Raw genomic sequence first — 17,446 nt, 5'->3', positions numbered from 1 at the left:
TTCTTTGTGGGAAACAAAGATGTTTTTTGGTAAAAGTGAATTAAGTGCTGAGTCACCTTGAACTATGGTAGAAGCTGAGAGTAGCCATCAGTGCAGCCAGTTAGGCATTCCTCTGCAAAATTTGCAAAGGCCAAGAATTCCTTTTGTTTGGCTCACAATCTGCAAATAAATTCTCTGCTTTTAAGAGACTCCTTTCAATTTCCATTTCCTTTTAAACAGGAAATTTAATAGAAATTTATGGGAAGACAATTGCTGGAAGATATGAGACCCTGGACTTCAATGTGGATTATATTGATGGGTAACTATATATAAGCTGCTATCTGACCCAGTCCCTATAAATTGGCATTTCTTCCATCAGCCTCCATGGCAGCAATAAATTGCAACCAGTTGGCCCAGAATTGCCATTTACTTCCTTTTTAGTTTATTGCAGCTCATGAGTTGGGCTCCAGCAAACTTTGTTAATCTAATTGCAACTGGTCCATTAAGCTAGTTGGTTTGTTTACTGACAGCACAGTCAATCACATCTCAGTGTGAATTGTACTGTAATTGCATCTGGTTGCTGTAGATTTTATTTTGGCTAGCAAATTAAAATTTAACTAATTAAAATAATGTCAGAATCTAAAAGTTAAATAAATTTTCCCTTCCATTTGCATTTTTAGAAAAACTATTAGTTTGAAACAGATGCTCTGATGAATCCAGAAAACAAAGCAGAAGTATTTTGATACAAAAGTCTTTGTTGTTCACTGCTTTAAACCCTCTCTGTTCACTTCCTTGTTCTCAAGAAAGTTTTGATTTTTATTTTCTGTTTCTTCTATGGTTATATGCAAAGCAGGTAGATTTAAAAATGTTACCTCAGGCCAGTAGTACTTTAAGCACAGTGAATCCAAAACTAACATGAATGCTACCTGCCTTCTATCATATGTATTTCCAAATGTATGGAAGTGTTCTCAGATACGACTGAGATTTCCTTGCACTTGTGTCAATGGCAGTGAAGAACTAAGCCCAGGTGAGTATTTTAAAGATAAACTATTAATCTGTAGTTACTGTGCTGGTATTTTAAAGATAATTTCAGGAGCCAGAGAAGGTGTGTATTCTCAGTAGTTGGAAATTCTAATTGCAGCAGCAGATATTTGACAACTAGATGCTTTTTAACAACTACTCAGGCTGAATGGAAATTTCCCTTGTTAAGTGATTAAATTCTCTGTTAGCATGAATGAATGTCCAGTGGAAATTCCTGCCATACCAGCCTCATATATTTATCAACCCTACACTTTTGCTCACTGGATGCACATTAACGTCCTTTGTTCAATATTAATTATTGTTTTACCTGCCTCTAGTGGAACTATGAAACCTTTGATCAGTGGGAAGAAAGGCTGGTCTGTCTGACTGCAGGCTGGACGTGCCTGCATGCTCCATTGCTAGATTACCCATTTATAGCTTAACCACACTATTGCCAAAAAGGAAAGGGACTCAAAATCTTAACATACCAGACAGGTTCACATTGTAACTTCACATGAATGCTTTTCCCATTTTTGGTGTGTTAGTATATATGTACCTGTATATGTACTTGGACTTGAACAGAGCAGCCTGTCAATCAGTCACACTGATTAAGGATTTGGAGCAAAAAGGAGAACGTTTTTTATATTTTCAAGTGTGTTCTGCATCCTTTTCCATGCTTTGGAATGGGATGCAATGGTCTGGTGATGCTGAACCATTTTGCAACACTGAATTTTTTCCTATTCATCCTTAAAAAGAAAGACATCTCAACATCAGCAAGCTGTATTAATAAACTCTTTTATTAAGACATCTTAAAACTACACTCTGAAGCATTACAGGTTTTAATTACATATTTTCCTTAATTGCCTGTTAATTCTCAGAGAGTCATTGCCAACCTTTGCTTATTATGCTAATTACTGTGAATTTATTGCTCCCACCTGATTCCTCCTCTCCAGTGGAAGTTGTCCCTTGCCATATTGGTTCTTCAAGGTGAGGATGCTTAAATATGCTATTAGGAGCTTGGATGATTTCTAGCAGAGGTTGTTTGTAGTGTTTTTCCTCAGTGAAATAAAGAAATGACTGAACTACATCTTGAAGCAATATGGCTGTATGAGCACGATGCTGTATTTGTTCTGCCTGCTGCTTCTGGAAGGTACAGGTGGATATAGTCTTCCAGGAGCTCAGCCTACCAACCCTTCCCTCCAGGGAGGAGGAATCAGGTCATTCAGAGCTGGAATGGGTGTCTCAAAGATGGTTCTGCTGTGAACTTTACAGAGTTGCAGTTCTTGCAGTGTTTGGGGAATATACTTCGCAGGTGAAGATATAAGAGATTAGGGCTTGTTCAGTTTTCTAGAATGCTAATAAATAAATACAAGTGAGGGGAAATACCTGTCCCATTTGAAAGTATGGGTTGCTGATTTTAACAGGAGCAGGTTTTCATCTGCGAAACTCTGTCACATCATATCTGATCTTTCTTGTTTATTTTTTTTTTTTTGCCCAGGCCAGCTATCCTCATAGCAGAAGCAGATGGATGGACCAGTCTCTGCTCTTTTGCTGACAGGCGAGCTGGAAACATGTCAGTTCTTGACTTGCATTTGGTTTGTGTTGGTGCAAGGCCTCAGCACAACTTGCACACACACACACACACACAAAAATTATTGGCTTTTTGAGAAGCTCTTCTGCTTTGGCTTAAGATGGGAGAGAGATGATGAGTTGACCACGTGGTCTGTGACAAGGGTGGGTGAGGACTGCTTGGCTATCTGTGCCTCTAGCCATAATCAAGCAAGGGGCCAGGGGCTGCTCTCTGGCCTGGAGATAAAATGCTATGCCCTGGCCACATCTGTCCTGTTCAACTCTTTAGACTCCAAGTAGGGTAGCCATTTCCAAGCTGCCTATGGACCCTGGTCAATGCATTGTCTTCAGCCATACGGAGACACTAATTTGAATGGTGGATTAGCTGAGCTGATCCCAAACTGGGCAAGTAGAGCTCTAAAAATTTAACAGCATAGGCAGACAGTTCTGGTGCCTGGGTCCCAGCACTGTTCGTTTGTTGGCATTAATGTATCCTTGCCTTCTGTAAGTCTCAGGAGACCCTTTAGGTTGCTGGCTCTTGCACCCTGTTGAATTACAGAAAAAGACATGGGCTCTACAGCAGCATTTCCTTTATAAGTGATGCACTTTTCACAGTGCCTGTGAGCACTGGAAAATGGGGAGGCTGCTTTTACAGGGAACCAGGGGAAAAACCTGGTTCTGCAGAAATTAATGTGAAGACTCCTAGGGTCCTTAGTGGACCCTCTTATTGCACTGTAAAATTCTTTCTGGCTCCAAGGAGGGGGACTTAAATGCAAATGTGAGTTGATGATGGGACTTGTGTCATTCCATAGATTCAGAAGATTGATGTAATGCCAGCGTATCTGGTTTAATTGCTACATGCTCCTTCCTACAGATTAGGGACATGCAGAGGAGCAAGTAGAGAAGAAACACTTCTGTCCTGTTCACCCTCACCCTGTGCTCAGATATGTCTCTGCTCAGCTTTTGTTCCAAATGAGGGTTCTGAAGGTCACCAACAGGATCATCTTTTGGAAACAAGGGTCAAGGGGCCAAGATGGATGGAGCACTGTGTGTTGCGGAGATGCACCTTCCTAAGCTGCTGAGCTCTTGATGATCAGTGGGGAGATGTGTTGTCCCTCTTCCAACTCATCTGTTTCTCTCTCTTGTTCCTAAAAGAAACCAAGCATGACTAGCTTAGATGTATAAGCCTGCATCTTTTCTTGGTTAGATGATTCTCACTGTATTTTGTCCTTTTTGCTCCCAAGGCTCAGCCAAGTCTTTTGTATCTCCACAGCTACCCTATTCAGGCAGAAGATGGACTGGGGACCCTGCAGTGCCGAGTAGAAGGCAACCACATAGGTTGGTGAAAAGGGGGTGAAAAATCATGGGTTTGTTATTCCTGCAGCTCTAGAGGGTAGAGGGAGGGTGTCAATCATGAGTTCCTGCTCTGTCTCCAAAGTTAGGAACGTGGCTCAGGTCTGGATCCACAAAACCAGATCAAGGCTTACCAGGCTTCAACATAGCCATTGTTGTGATCTGCATCATCTGCACAGACTTGGAGAAAATGAAGTGCAGTGCTCAAGTGAAACCATGACATGATGTGGACATTGCTGACAGCAACAGTGTGATTTGGAGTCTTTGCTCAGTTTACTGCTTTTACTTTATTCCTTCTTGTATGTGATGGACCTTCCCTTTTCTGCTTTATTAGAGGAATAAATTGGGTGCTTTCTTCTATTCAAAGTCTCTCTGGTAGCAGGTTGGATCCCTTCAGTTTTTCCTTGCTTCCATGCACTCTGAAGATGCTTCTACTTTCTTTTGGAGGCTTTGAGCAGCAAACTTCCTGCTCGGGAAAGATGATCAGAGTTAAATATATAAAATAAAAATGGATATCTAGCTTTCATATTGACATTGAAGGCACAATAGAATAGCCTGAGCCTTTGAGATATCTTGGGCTATCTAGGAGCTTTCCAGTGGGGTGCCCAGAGATAATGAAGGTCTTGAAGGAGGTCTGCAACTTTCTAGTATGGTAAATGAGGTCAGATAGGTTCCACAGTGTCTAAGATGACACTAAGCACTTATGCTTAGACAGCCAAATTCTGCTCCTGAGGTTCAGCTTGCAGATTCAGATACGTAACTGTACATATCTACAGTACAGTTTCTATTTATGATCTAAGGCTCTGAGCTCCCTAAGGTGACATTCATTTCAGTTCCCACACACAGACACTGCTGAAATCAACATAGTTATACTGTTGTAAAGAAAGTGTAAGGAAGAGGAGAATCAGGTGCAGGACACCTGGACAAGTTTTGGTAGGATGCACTCTTCCTGGAGCCCTCCACACTTCTGCCATAAAACATATTACTTTTGTCTCTTCCAGGGTCCCACAATGTTAGCTTCTCGGTGTTTAACAAGGGAAAGTGAGTAAAAGAATTTTTTTCTCTTTTTCTGTGGTTTTGCATGGGGACACAGCTGCATTTGAGTCCAGGATAAGTGCTTGAGGTTTTTACTTATTCTTGTGTTTCATTGTTTAGAAATAAGGTTCTTCTGTCTTGAAGACTACCATCATATTTGGAATTAAAAGGGAAAATGTTCGTCCCCCAGAGCATATCTACTTTGGGGTTTTAATATTCTAGCTTCATTGCCCAAAGCATAAGACATCTGTTAAGCCTAGCTGAATAAAATCCTTTCACCTTGCTTTTAACTTTTCATACAAATGGGAAATAATTTAGCTAGAAAAGAAGGTGAAAATGTGTTTTGACAGTGTCAAGCCATATTTTACAATGGTACAGTACTTCTAATAAAGAGTTCCAGCCATGTAATGAAGTCTCTTGAATCAATGTCTCAATGTGCTGGTGAAAGGTGGTGTTGGTCCTTCTAGAAATGGTCCCCTGTTCCTCTGGAGAGCAAGTGCCCAGCTCTGCTGGAAGGTCTACTTTGACTTAAATGGCCAAGGATCTCTCAGGCATTTTCTCTCTTGCAGGTCGGCAGTACACAAAAGTGCCTGGCTCATCAGTGCCAAACAGGAGCTTTTCTTGTATCAGACACATTCAGGTATTGCACCAATTCACCTCACTGGCTGCACTGTCTTTTGGCAGTCCCAGCATGGTCTTAGAAAAGACCTCTCACCATTGTCTTTCTCAAGGCTGTAATCTTGTGAAAATCCTTTTTCAAGGACGTAATCATGTTGCGTCCTCATTTTGGGTGTGCCACTCCCCTGGTATGGGCTTGACTACACAAAAAGCTGTAAATAAGACTGGGTTTATGTACTAAGGTTCAGTGTCCTGCCGTGGGCTATATCCTGCATCCCCAGGGAGTTAGTGTACCTGCCGGGGATTTGTTTGAACTGTTTTGGACAGCCTAACATGACACAGTCAAACAGGACAGCAGTATGGCAGAGTTTCTGATGACGTTGCTTTATTGTTGTTCCTTCTCCTCTCAGATCAGTTGTAGACTTGAGATTGTTGCTTCTAGAGAAACTTTTCCCCCTTAAATCTCACTGTATTTGGTAAGGTTGAGACTTTAGAAATGTAGACCTTGGGATGAGACAGATCCCACAACAGCTACAAGGAGGAGATGATGTTCAGACACTCCAAGAATTGAGTTCTGGGTAAATGGTGAATGGCAGGCTACTGCACCATTAGTTTTTAAAAATTTTTTTATTTATATACGTTAACAGTAACCACCTCCATGTGACATTTCAAGCTATATTGTAGACAGCAGACAAGGAGATCCTGATGATCCACTCAAGATTATCATCATAGGCAATAGTGTCCAAGATTCAGCAAAGCCAGATGCCCAGCAGCCAAAGCAGAAGTAGGGAATCCGGGACAGCAGAGCACTGGACAGCCCTTGACCTTAGTCAGAGGTTTGATAAAGCTGAAGGTTCACCTACACAGGTCCCATCAAGTTTTTGCCATTAAGTTGGTTGAAATGGATGTAGTTCCTTATGGGCTCTATCTGAGGAGATTGGTTCAAGAGGTAAAAAAAAGCACACAACAAAACGTAGCTAATACATGTCTGCATTTTGTATACTGTTTATAGTATGCAACTTTTCACCTGTAAATTCAAAGCACTTCATAAAGGAGAGTAATTTTATGTCCTTATTTACAAATTGAGTCACAATAAAATGAAATAACCCTGCATGAAGTTGTGTTTTGGCAGAACACCATCAGAAACAAGATCTGCCAGATCTTTCCAGTAGACTGTACTGTGCTAGCCAGTAGTCAATATTATAAAAGTAAAGTTTAAATTCTGATGAATTAACAAAAAAGATACACACCAACGTCCCTCATCCTTTTTATTCATATATTTTTTTCAGAAATATGCCAGTACATTTGGGTGGTTAAACCAGGATATCTGAGTGCAAAGTGAGTAAATGTCATCAAAGAGAAAAATAGGTTTCCAATGTGGAAGTGAAGGACTGTAACAGAAGAAAAATCCTGAAAGTTTCTCAGGGTCATGATGTGGACACTCAGACATTTAGCTCCCTCCATTTGTCCCTGAAGCCTAAGGGACGATTGGAAAGCGTGGTTACATCTAAACCTATAGACTAAATTGAGAAGTGAGTCAGAGAAGGTCAAAAGGATTAAAACAGTTTTAATTCCACCTTTTTTTCACAGAGCTCCTCAATAGCACGGAATACACCGGTTTGCAATCTGAGCATGGCAGATGCAGCCACTGCTAAGTAACAGCCCAAGCATTACAGAGTTTCTCCTGTCTTACAGACAAGTTATCCATGTTGTTCATTCTTGGTGTAATCCCAGTGGCTGCCAAAAACCCCATGAAGGATCAGTGAGATGCCTGTTTCATTCACAGGAGCTTGCTCTGACTGGAAATTGTGCAAGTGCACTGCTGGCTCTGACAGAAATAGGGCTGGGATTAACCTTTCCAACACTTGTTCTCAGATCCCCCTTTTCCTTCCTCTGTAGAGATAGCTTCTGTGTTCCCAGCTGGTGGGAGTCTTGGAGGAGGCACTGACCTCACAGTCATGGGGGATTTCTTTGAGGAGCCGGTGCAGGTCATTGTTGCAGGTAAGAGAAGAAATGTCCAGAATATATATATATTTCTTTTTTTTTTTTTTTTTTTCCAATATAGTGGTCCTGGCCCTGATCACAAAACCCAACTGATGTTCGTGAATATCAGTGTGGGAGCTGTAACACTCATCACCAGGAAGGTCCAGTTATTCTGTCTGTGGGCGTGAATTATTTTGCTTGCTTGATATAGTACAAGCCCAGACTTCTAGTGAAGTGTTGATCCCTTTTAGAAACAAGATGGGTTCATGCTGCAGCTTAGCTGCCTTTCCAAGTCTCACACAGCACGTTTGTCTTCTTTTCCTGCTGCCAGGTGTCCCCTGTAAAGTCAAGCACGTCTCTCCCCAGCAAATCAGATGTACCACAGAACCTGTTGGCAGGGACAAAAGGCTCAGTGCCCCCCAGCCAGGTACAGTATTTAAATAACGGAAGGTCCAAGCAAGCAAACAGACATGGAAGTGGAGGCCAGAACTTGTTTGATGATGAATGCAATTAAGAAATGGAACTTTCCAAAATGCTGTCTGCTTCAACATCAAACCAGCTTCTCCTAGGTTTAATAGAGAGGAGGGTCACAAAAACGATCAGAGGTTTGGAGCACCTCTGCTCTGAGGACAAACTGAGAGTTAGGGGTGTTCAGCCTGGAGAAGAGAAGGTTCTGGGGAGATCTTGAAGCGGCCTCCCAGTGCTTAAAGGGGGGACAGGAAAGGTGGGGAGGGACTTTTTAGTAGGGCTTGTTGTGACAGGAGGAGGGGTAATATTTTTAAACTAACAGAGGGTAGATATAAGGAAGAAATTTTTTATAATGTGGGTGGTGAGTCACTGGCCCAGGGTGCTCAGAGCAGCTGTGGCTGCCCCCTCCCTGGAGGGGTTCAAGGCCAGGTTGGACGGGGCTGGGAGCCCCCTGGGCTGGGGGAAGGGGGCCCTGCCTGGGGCAGGGGGTGGCACTGGCGGGGCTTTAAGGTCCCTTCCAACCCAAACCAGTCTGTGATTCAATAGCAAGGAAAGGTAAAGTGGATAGCTCGGCCCACCACTTGCCACTGGGTGATGATGAGAAGAAGGTCATCCAGGTGTGTATGGCTGTGGAAAATGAAGGGCAAAAAAATATGGAAAATATTTAGAGGAAGGATAGCTGAACTAGAGCTACTGAAGATGTTTCTAGGGATGCTGCTTGAGTCGAGCATTGCAGTAGGAAGTTATTGTGCATAAAATGAGGCTTAGCTTATTTTGAATGTGTGTCATCTCAGGACCTTTTCCTGCAAGAGCAGATATGTGAGCTTGGTTGGATGGTCTCCTCTCTGCAGATTTTTATTCTTTCTGGTAGAGGATTTCAGAGTAGAACAAATTCCCTAAAGTGAGATCTGTGTTCTGCCTTGGACTGCAAAAAAGACCCACAAACAGAGCCAATTTATTATTAAAATTTTCTGTTCTGGCCTGACTCCTTACACCACTGATTCTAGTATGTGCTCTGGGATTTTTGTTGGCTGCTACTGAGAATACTTCTGTTTTAACTTTCTAGGAAACAGAGGGCTTCTTTTTGAAGTCTGGGATGATGCCTCTGATCTGACAGAAGCAGGTCCTGGATATAGATGGAAGTTTGTACCTAATGCCAGTTCCTCAGTAGGATTTCTGTCTGGGGCAAAGTCATCCTTCAGGTACTCGGTGATCTTAAAAAGAGATGAAGTCACGGCAATCACCTTTAGCAGTGTAAGGTGTAGCAATAACCCCTGACAGCTCTTTATAGCAGAGCCTTACTGCATAGCTCCTATAAATCAAAGCAAGCCTCTGCTCTGAGGTCCTTTTGAAGCTCAAAATATGCAGTGAAGTGTTTTATTTTTTCTCCTTTTGCTTTCATTCAGTATTTCTGCTCTATCTGCCTTAGATGTGCTGAAATATCACAAAAGAAATTGCTGCAGAGGTAGAAAGAGCTCCAGTTAGAAGCTGTCTTGGGCTGGAGTTCCAGTTAGATGTGGAGGACCAGATCCCCAGCTGATGTTGGCAGCTGCAGCGTGGGTTGAGTTAATGGAAATAAACTAATTTGTCCCAAGCTGTGGAAATATCTGAACCGTGTTGGTGTCCATTACCTCTTCAGATACACCCTTGAAAATCTGTGCAATATGCATGAATATTTTAATTTTTTCTGTCACTTCTCTGTTTTTCTCAGCTGATCTTGTGTGTGATTTTGAGACTTTTCCTGCCTCTTCAGGTTTAAGACTATGATTGAGAAGAAATGCACAAAAAATGACCAAAGCCAAAACCATACTTATTTCTATGGAGCTGTCTTTTTTTTTCCTTTTTGAAAACTTCTGTCATAAATGACTTTTAATGTGAAAATTGGTCATTTTGAGGTTTATTCATTTTTAAGATCTCTGTTTTGTTAAAACATGGTCTCACAGTCTTTCCTCTTTACTCACTGTATGTGTGAAGGTGGGGTGTGGGTCTGGGTTTTTTTTTGCAGTAACTCTTTTATATATTATGGATGTTCTGCTTTTGCTTAGCTCCAGGCTTCGTGGATTTTTTGTGGCTCCTCAGACCAACAATTACACCTTCTGGATTCAGGCAGATGGTCAGGCATCTCTCTACTTAAGTTTGTCCCAAAATCCAGAACATAAGGTATTACTCTTGGCATAGAAAAAAAGAGATCGGGATAGGAAATGGTTTTAATTAAGGTCATAACAAATGGGATTTTCCCCAGTATGAATTGGCTTATTGGCCCTTACTATGAGTATGTTACAGAGTGAAATCTATATGATTATATTTGATGTTTTACAGTAACCCTATCAGCTGCTCAGCGCATGAAAAACTCACTCTTGAAACCAGATCCTTTGAATGACTTTTCCAGATGTCCTTTTTGTTAGTTCAGCACATCACCACCACTAACAATCTGTGTGAGGGGACCTGGAGGCTTGCTGTCTGCCTTCCTCAGTTTACCTCCTTTTTTGCCTGGTGAAATTTTGCCCTCTGAAAACATTGGTCCTTCCCTATGTAAAGATCAGAGGATGCTGTAAATGAAGGTGATCTATTTTTCTGGGCTATTCTTAAGCCTAGTAACTGAACAAGGCTAGAAGAAATATAGAAGACTTCTTATCTATAAAAAGAAGTAGCATTACTGGTCTTACTAATGGTAACATACTGCATCTCAGAAGGCTGTGGACATAGTTCTTTCTTTTGTATTTGAAGGACATGAGATGTAGAACTGAAATCATCCATGAAAAGTTGCTTGGAGAATTGTTAGTAGGGCTAGGGGGTCAGCCATAAGAATTATCTTCTTTATGGTATTGACCCTAAACCAAAGCTCTCTGAGATGATGGCTTTTTCCTGAATATGTCAACCACCACTGCTATCAGTTACAAGCACAAGTCTGTTTTTTTGGAGCTATGTTATTGGGCAAAGTGTCTTTTGGGGATGGAGAAATGTCCCTAACTGATTTGGCTGTTCTGGACACAGGTGAGAATAGCTTCTCTCCCTGCTGGCAATTTGGAGTGGTCTGAGAACTGGGTAAAGAACTGGCATGAGCATTGGCAGCCAAAATCTCAGAAATTTGAGCTAACTGCTGGTTCGAGGTACTACCTGGAAGCGTTGCATCATGGAAAGGCACCCAGTAATGGGATGAGAGTTGGAGTTCAGATACATAACACATGGCTGAATCCCAATGTGGTGAACAACTACTACATCGAGAGACATGAAATTAGGGCTCATGCCTTGCATCTTCCAGAAGTGCAGGTTAGTGCTGTGTGCTTGGCCCTGAGAAATGGATTATCCCTGATTCAGTTGACACAAATGGCAGCAAATCTGAATTGTAAGGGTCTTGTCCTTGCTGTACATGAAAGTGTGTTTTCACCTTGTTCTTAACCTGCTAAGATAGTTGATGAGAATAGCATCGTGAGCTGAAGGTGGCTTGTGTTTTTTCCACACATTAGTGGGCATATGTAAACCCCATGGTTGCATTATAATCTATCCATGTGTTAAACTGTAAGCAATGCTGACTTGCCTCAGGTTTTCTCATTAATGCCTTACCTTGTTGACTAATATTTATTAATACAAGTTTGGGGTATTTTTCAATTCCCCTTCTTAGTGACAGCACACTCAGTGTGTTTTATCTGGTCAATTTTATACGGCTATCATCAGATGATAGAAACTTTCAGCTTGATGAAGTGCTCAGCAACGAGAGAACTTTTCCCTGGTGGTTAAACTCCACAGCTTCAGGTCAGGGGCTTTAGGGACCATCTGTGTCCATCAACATGTCTACACAGGTCATGTATCCCCTGTGTTCCCATTAATCTAAGAACAGGAGCCCAAGGCTTGTGTCAGGCGAGACCATAGAGGACAAGAGCAGTGTAAGAGTAGCTGAAAGGACTCTTTATTCAGAGTCTTAAAAGGGCAAAATGCTGGCTGTAAAATCTTCCTCAGTAGAAGATAACAGGTTTGAAGTCTGTGAGTCTCATGCAGTTTGTATCTGTTTTCATTTATTTATTTGTTTCTTTTCTTGCCAGATGTTGACTGTGTCTGGTACAGGGTATTTCAGTATCTCCTGGAATAACATATGGCACAGAATGATCCCCACAAATGCTACAGCTTGCCAGGTAGGCATCATTAAACACACACACCCCAGTCCTCTGCTGGGGTGTAATTGATGGACCTCTGGTACTTGATGGCAGTTAAGCACTTGGCCCAGAAGACAAGATAAATTTTATATGATATAGGGGTGATTTTTATTATTGGGAGTGTCATGGAGTGTGGGTTCTTTTTATGGGGCTGTCACCCAGGTATATTTTAAGCCTATCACAGCATCTGATCTTGGCCTGTCATGTCTACAATGAAGCATGTGGTGTCCTCAGATACCAGACCCTTGGACTTCTCTAAGGCCAAATGTGTAGTGTGTGACTCTTGCTTCAGACAGGAGATCCAATCTGGCTTCTCCAAAATTCCTACAGTCTCTTCATATGGTAATTGGTCACTGTTAAAACTACCCTGGGTGATAACTCCACAAATAGTTATCAGACATCTAGCCAACACATCTGGTAGAGCCTGGAGGGGCATGCAGATGCCCAGGCTGTGATATAGCTCATGTAAGAAATCTACACATTTCTGAAGAGGCTCCTAAAGGATGTCTCTCACACCTGAAGGTTGTCAGACATGGAAGTGTTGAGCTGACTTTTATTCTTTACCATTTGGCTACCTGCTTGTTCAGAGCTGCCTTGCTACCAGTCTCTAGCTGATGAAAAATATAGCAAAGATGTGTGTGTCAAAGCTCTCTGCTGAAATGGTCCAGACATGATTGTTCTGTGACTGCATTTTGCTTTCTGAATTTTTTCAAGGTGCAAACAGCTATAGAGGAACTTCTTTCAATAGAATGTGAAACTGAGCCAACTTCTGCTAAAATCCTTTTACGTGATGGCTTTGAGAAAGAAGGTAGTGATCTTCTGTGACAGATAAGCAGTATTTACTATGAGAGTTTATTCCCTTTTATGAAATAAATGTACTTTAAACTTTTAATTATAGTAAATTTACACTCTTAATGGGTTTAAGTATGTACATTTATGTTTCTCAGATATTCATTATTTGTATGTATTCTGATAGGGGGAGTTTATAGAACAAATACTAAAAACTATGATTACAGAAATAATCTCTCATTATTATATTAACATGTTGTATGGCTCAGTCATTGTAACACACTTATCAAAGCAGGTGATATGTTTTTGTTTCTAGAAACACTTAAAGTAGTGACAAAAAATACAAGTCCTGGGGCATGTGAAATTATTCATGCTTCACTATGTCTGCTGGGGAAGCAAATCTGGTGTAGCCCATAGCTATAGCTCAGGCTGTGAAAACAACTGATTCTGACTCTCGAGGTCTTCACTTTCAGTGTTTCTCAATGTCTGAAAGTGAAACTGCAAATATCTGTGGTATATTTGACTGGTCAGGCAAGCTGTAAAAGATCAATCGCTTTTTTAAAAAAATAAAATTATTGATAATAGTTTTCTAACGTTGAAAGTATTGCACACATCAGAAAGCTACTTTAGTAGAAAGTAACTCCAGTAACACTGGCACAAGTTGGCCAAAGAGGTGGTAGATGCCCCATCCCTGGAAACATTCAAGGTCAGGTTGGATGGAGCAACCTGGTCTTATTGAAGATATCCCTGCTCGTTGCAGGAGGGTTGGATTTAGATGACCTTTGAAGGTCCATTCCAACCCAAACCTTTCTATGATTCTATGTCTGACAGCAGTTATAGTATACTTATTTTATGCCAAAAAGTAGATGATTGCCTAGAGACCTCATATCACATTCTTGTGTTTGGCATGAAGAGAGAGAACAGGTCCTACCCAGTAATATGTATATTTGGTAACCGATTCCTCCAAGCAGAGGAAAGCAATTAATTAAGCTTAACTGGGGAGGAGGGGAAGCTTTATGCAGAAAAAATGAAAAATAGCAACCGGACATTCTGAATGTGATCCCAAATCTACAATTCTGCCAACAAAAAAATAAGCTAAAACCCAGTGATAATTCAACAGTACAATGGGACTAAAAATTGATGTGTAACAAATAGATGAGAATTTGAAATTTCACTGATGATTGTAAAATGTAGATAATGTTAAAAGACAGCAGAACAATGGTGAAATTGTAGTGCATTGATGCCAGGAAAATAAAAGAACAGCCACATGCATTCAGATCTAGTGTCAATCCAGCCCAGTGTCCTGTGTTCAGCAGAAACCTAAACAAGATACTTAAAGAGTAAAAACTGGATGATTAAACATTAATTCTTTCCAAATATGAAGTATTTTCAGTTCAATTAACTTTCTGGTTGTAATATGTTTTAAATTCAATTGCCTTCAGTGGCTCTTTCTTTCCTATATTTGCATATTCTCTCCTTGAACACAGCTGAACTACTACGTTCACTTCTTCCAGTGAAGATTTCAGATGGTTCGACACTCATTATGCAAAGAACCACAGCTACCTCCTTTTTTTTTTTTTTTTTATTTTTATTCTATTAGCTTCACTTTGAAGGCTTTATTACTCTTACTGGAAGAAAAGGTGAATTGTCAGTATGTAATGACAGAAGAAAGTCTTTTGTATACTAGGAATAAAAGAAATCCTAGCAGTTTTCCAGCAGCATGGTTGATAGACAAATGGGACAAATGTCCCAAAGGGGAAAGTGGATTTACTGTTGCTTTATGCATCAAGTTCCAGCTTTGCCTGAGTGTTTTCTGGAAATGAAGGGTGGATGTGGTCAAACATACTCTGTATGGCTAAAGACAGTATTATTTGCCATGAGATTGTATGGTCAGAACACTAATCTAATGGTCCCTCCTCCTGTCTTTCAGCTTTCTTACGCTGGGGAACAATTGCCCTGCAGATGTTCACTATTTATCTGGGCAGGAGAATGCTTAAGAGTAGGACTGTTTGAAAAATTTTGGATACTCATTTCCTGTATTTTCATGAATCTCTTGACCATACTAGTGTCTTCTGAATCATTTTCAAGCCTCCCATCCCCTCTTGTTTTTTTATGTCAGATATGAAGGACGTCATTACCACAGGACACATCGTCAGTGGAACAGAGCCTTTCTGTGGAAGGTTCAGTGTTCACAGACCAAGCCAGCTAGTGAAAACTTCCCCATCAGATCTACCAAGATATGATCTTACTAAATACACACAGGTAAGTGACTGCTCTTGATGAGTAGGCTGCACTGGAGACTGAATACTCAGAGCTCAATCAACAACATAAAATCATCTGGTCTCCTTAGACTTCCCCCAAATCCACAAAGGATCATGTCTTTGGACTATGCTTGTGGACAGAGCAGAGTGTCTTTTATCGACTGGGTGAATCATTTGAGATCCCTGAGGCATAGATATTGTTTAACACATCTGGCTGCTATCTGCTTCTGGGGACGCAACCCTTGCTGAGGGGAAGAAAAAGGTGGGATGGTGTTGGGAAAAGATGGAAGATGCAGGAATGACTGCTTCTTGACAAAATCAAAAAACCCTTGTTATTTGGTGGTACACTCTGGCTAACTTTTCTGCTCATCTCCTATATCTGCTTTTAATAGAAATGAGGGCTTGATTTCAACACTGTCACCCTTTCTTTACTAACTGGGGGAAGGCAAATAGTCAGATGTTGAAAGAAAGGAGAAAGGGAGAGATCACCCCAAAAATACTCCCGCAGTCCTCCCAGACTCCTTCACAGACCTCTTCCAGTCCTATTTCTCCACCTGACACCCATCCCAAACCTTGTACCTTGCAAATCTTGCAAAGTCTTCCAGTCTCCTTTCCTCCCTCCCACATACTTGAAATCCTTGTTGGTGCTTCCCAGCTATGTTTTGTCCCAAAGCCTCACTCAAGTCAAAGGGCTCAGTTTCAGGCTCTGTGGTGGCACACAGGTCACTTGGATGCTAGTGCACCATCTCCTCTAGGTATTATTCAAGGCAATTTGGCCTTAAAGAGTGATTTTTATTGTTGACCTTGAGAAAACTGTTTTCCTACAAATGTTAAACAGAATATAATATCTTCTACAGACATTACCCATAAATTACCTGTTTTGATTTGTGAAATTGTCTTCCCTGTTTTTGCAGGTGTGCTTTGCACATAAAGGCCATATGAGCAATATCCTTCATATCTCAGTGTCCTACACCAATGTCTCTTTATATTCAGTGAAGAGGAACCTCACCTGCCTATGGGATTTCAATAAAACAGACTCTAAAAGGTATTCAAACACATATAGTTTCCACAGTAGGAAGATTTAGGAACAAACTGTCAGTTGGGATAAACTGTCACATGCTCTGTCCCTGTAAAGGCATTCCCAGAAGATGTTTCTATCATTTTTGAGGATTTACTGAGTAAATTTGCATGTTCCTTGTTATACACCCTATCTCACCTTAGTAATGCACAGATGGAGATGGTTTCTGAGGACATTAATTTCCCAGTTTCTTTGGCAACAGTCAGTGAATTTTATGCAGTGAGATAGAGGTGGATGGATTTTTATTTATGTATTTATTTATTTTATCCCCCAGGAACCTTGTGAAATCATTGGTACACAAAGTTTTGAAAATTGGTGTAGTCTTTGATTTTCTTTACTCAGAATTACATGGGTAGAAAACATTTGGTGTTAGATGCAAATCTTGGGGCAGACAGACCTGAAAAATCAGGAGTCTCTGAAACACTTCAGGAAGTGACGTTAGTAGTTTGTTTATCTGTAAGGTTGTGTGAGGTGTGGGTGCCTGCCTGGAAGAAGGGATTAGGATTAAATTACTGCATGGTGGAAAAAGTGTGGAGCCACCTGGTATTCCCAAGGGGCTTGATCTCTAGATTAATCCCTGTTGAGGTCACTGGTGTTACCAGAGTGTTTTTGCCAAAAATAGAGCAGTGGTAGTCATTCCAATATCCCACTCTTGTGATGCAGAAGAGGATACCTAAACAGAGATCTAAAGCTTTATTTCTCACTATTAGGAACCCAACAGAGACATGTAGAGAGTGATCACAAGCCATTGAGCCAAGTATCTTGTGTATGAGTAATAACAGTAATAGCAGTACTTGATGTTACCTGGGAGCTTCACAAAGCACCTCAAAAGTCAGTTACTGCAACTACCTCACAGAAAAAGAGTTTGCAAAACCTTGGTGTCTTCCAGCTGGACATTTGCCTGTACTGACCTCTGGAAGGGGTGTGTGAATCGCTCCACACTTCTCCAGGACCTCCCTGCCCATTCCCCAGTGTTTGTGCATCAGATAGACTTGCTGAGCCCTGTGCTGAAAAAGGAAACTTCTGAGTCATTTTACCTTGATGAAGTCATCATCACAGACAGAGCTGTGACTGGTAAAGGAATCTGTCATTTTCTTTTCTTTTAATATTACCATCTTTTCATAATACTCCATTAAAATCTT

At 41.1% G+C, this 17,446-nt stretch overlaps 1 protein-coding gene across 1 annotated transcript in view; it reads left to right on the top strand.

Moving 5' to 3' along the window:
- The window catches only part of PKHD1 (PKHD1 ciliary IPT domain containing fibrocystin/polyductin), a 267,005-nt gene that overhangs the window by 8,890 nt on the left and 240,669 nt on the right, over window positions 1-17,446 (top strand). Inside the window, exons 6-20 of the mRNA XM_042803457.1 lie at window positions 220-298; window positions 2,498-2,572; window positions 3,842-3,906; window positions 4,923-4,962; window positions 5,526-5,596; window positions 7,474-7,575; window positions 7,889-7,984; window positions 9,092-9,227; window positions 10,071-10,185; window positions 11,020-11,295; window positions 12,066-12,155; window positions 12,891-12,984; window positions 15,085-15,227; window positions 16,141-16,271; window positions 17,194-17,378. Of these exons, the coding sequence (XP_042659391.1) occupies window positions 220-298; window positions 2,498-2,572; window positions 3,842-3,906; window positions 4,923-4,962; window positions 5,526-5,596; window positions 7,474-7,575; window positions 7,889-7,984; window positions 9,092-9,227; window positions 10,071-10,185; window positions 11,020-11,295; window positions 12,066-12,155; window positions 12,891-12,984; window positions 15,085-15,227; window positions 16,141-16,271; window positions 17,194-17,378 (1,698 nt within the window). The remainder of the gene's footprint in view (window positions 1-219; window positions 299-2,497; window positions 2,573-3,841; window positions 3,907-4,922; window positions 4,963-5,525; window positions 5,597-7,473; window positions 7,576-7,888; window positions 7,985-9,091; window positions 9,228-10,070; window positions 10,186-11,019; window positions 11,296-12,065; window positions 12,156-12,890; window positions 12,985-15,084; window positions 15,228-16,140; window positions 16,272-17,193; window positions 17,379-17,446) is intronic.

Source organism: Tyto alba, unplaced genomic scaffold (assembly GCF_018691265.1).
Source record: "Tyto alba isolate M040663 unplaced genomic scaffold, T.alba_DEE_v4.0 Super-Scaffold_40, whole genome shotgun sequence".
NCBI lineage: Eukaryota > Metazoa > Chordata > Aves > Strigiformes > Tytonidae > Tyto > Tyto alba.
The sequence above is the reverse complement of the archived record's forward strand: the minus strand, read 5'-3'. Positions and strand labels throughout refer to the sequence as shown.